Below are 2,041 nucleotides of genomic sequence, written 5' to 3'. Positions count from 1 at the left end.
CAAGGAACTCATTACCTCACTAATTAATTTCCCCAGTAATTATCGCCCAATAAAACTTACCCCCTTAATAATTCCATGGATTCCAGGCAAGCCCTCATTAGTAATGACTAATGAGGTATCATCGTATTAGGCATCGCCGTGTTAAAAGTAGCCCACAATTATAAACCAACAAATAGAGAGATTAATTAATTAAAAGATCATATGAAATAAAACAATATTTCATTTTTGATAAAAATGTTACATGTATGATTATAAATTATAATCAACAAACATAATGGCCAAAATCCTCACTTAAAAGTTATCCAATAAGATTTACCCAACAAGATTGTGGCCTAATACATAATATAAGATTATAAGTGAAAATAAAACACAACTTTTTAGTACTAATGTAGACTTAATTAGCACTAGCTCAAGTTGTTAAAATACTTAAAAACATATAATTATAATATAATATTAATAATAATAGTTATTAGCCCAATTTCTCCCTCTCCAAATAATGAAATTAGTGGGGAGAAAATAAATTAAAAAGGATTAAGAAATAAGATTAGGTCCTTAATTAATTAATGAAGTAATTAAGGGCATTTGGGGCCACCCTGTTGAGTCTTCCAGTTGTTGTAGCAAGGGCAGACTTGTTTGTTACCATAGGTGCCTGGTGGGACACATAGGCATTTGTTGCAACATTTTTGGCAGAAAAACATGCATGGTTTGTGGTATCTTGTGTTTGAACACCTCCTTGTACATTGTGGTAAGCATTCTGTTCATTTACAAACAACAACAATAACATTACCCAGTGTCCTAATAACTTCCATAAGTTACGGGGTAGGAGAAGTTGAATGTACGAAGCCTTACGCAAAGTTGAAAATTGAGTCGAGAAATGTATTAAAGGACCACTACTTCTAAAGAAGCGAAACCACACTACTGAGCCACTTAAGATGTTTCGTATAAACGTTATACTCCATATAGTACCACAAAATATAAAGTTTAGTTTAGGTAAAAATTACAGAGAGGTCGAATTAGTAATGTAATTTCTATGTTGAAACGAAAATAAATCGAAAATTTTAGAGTGTTACTATGAATGAATAAATGACAAAAATTCTAACTCATAATGATATGTACGTCACCTAGTTAGTAGTTACACACTTACACTATTACTAAATGAATAAATGATCGTGCTTACTTAGTTGAGTATTGCAATTGGTCCAATAAAACAATTTGTAAAACATGTACTCCGTATTTAGTACTATATACACTACTATTATACTCTGTATTAGCATATTTTAGGCTCGTGACAAGGAATATAAAAAAAAACCTATAATATTGTACCCAAGTTATTATATTGGAAATGAAGACATGCAATTATGCAAATGACGACTTACGGTAAGGCCTTAAACTCCCTTGTCCATAACCACCAGCCATAGCCTGAAACAATTACAAGAAATAAAGTTAACAAACATACTAATTAATTTATTCACTAGTGATTCTTCTACAAGATCGTCTTATAAAAAGATGTAATAATACCTCGTTGGCAAACATGGCAAAGGCAATGAGAGCAAAAAGGATGATGGAGAAAACTTTGTTATTCATTGTGTTGGGAAAATGGAGGGAAATATTGTTTGAATGTATATTGTGTTTAGAGATAAAAAAAGGTTGAGTTGGAATGGTTTAAGTTTGTGGTTGTGAAAGGGTATTTATAGACTTACGTACGGGTAGGTTTGTTACTTTGTTCCAACTTGAATTTCTCATTTATGAACAATACAAACTTAAAGTTTTATATGTTTCACCTTATCTACATAGTTGTCCCCTTTTAAGTCTTTGTAGGTCATTTGTTGTCTATGTATTTTATTTTTGATAATTAAAATTTATGGAAAATAAAAATACGAGTAGTAGATAAATGATCGAGAAAAAGAGTTGTCTTAGTTATTGAGGGTTAGTTAGAAGTAAATGGCATGTCAATGTTCATTCTATGACAATAGCTCCCTTCGTTCCGATTGTTTGTTTACTTTTACTTTTGGCAGAAAAACCAAGGAAAAGGGAGGGGATC

At 31.5% G+C, this 2,041-nt stretch overlaps 1 protein-coding gene across 1 annotated transcript; it reads right to left on the bottom strand.

Moving 5' to 3' along the window:
• Positions 1-202: 202 nt before the first annotated feature.
• Positions 203-1,674, bottom strand: LOC141601051 (gibberellin-regulated protein 6-like). The gene is made up of 3 exons (XM_074421312.1): positions 1,519-1,674; positions 1,377-1,419; positions 203-754 (listed from the first exon to the last, which is right to left on the bottom strand). The coding sequence occupies exons 1-3, from the start codon at positions 1,582-1,584 to the stop codon at positions 573-575; spliced, it is 291 nt and encodes a 96-aa protein (XP_074277413.1). The 5' UTR covers positions 1,585-1,674; the 3' UTR covers positions 203-572.
• Positions 1,675-2,041: the final 367 nt, after the last annotated feature.

The sequence above is a fragment of the Silene latifolia genome, chromosome 1 (genome assembly GCF_048544455.1).
Source record: "Silene latifolia isolate original U9 population chromosome 1, ASM4854445v1, whole genome shotgun sequence".
Taxonomy (NCBI): domain Eukaryota; kingdom Viridiplantae; phylum Streptophyta; class Magnoliopsida; order Caryophyllales; family Caryophyllaceae; genus Silene; species Silene latifolia.
The sequence above is the reverse complement of the archived record's forward strand: the minus strand, read 5'-3'. Positions and strand labels throughout refer to the sequence as shown.

Excerpts from the sequence above, each read along its gene's own strand:
- LOC141601051 (XM_074421312.1), bottom strand. The coding sequence starts at position 1,584 with ATGAATAACAAAGTTTTCTCCATCATCCTTTTTGCTCTCATTGCCTTT. Across the intron at positions 1,420-1,518 it reads TTGCCATGTTTGCCAACGAG|GCTATGGCTGGTGGTTATGG; the intron begins GTATTATTACAT and ends TAATTGTTTCAG. Across the intron at positions 755-1,376 it reads AGGGAGTTTAAGGCCTTACC|AATGCTTACCACAATGTACA; the intron begins GTAAGTCGTCAT and ends GTAAATGAACAG.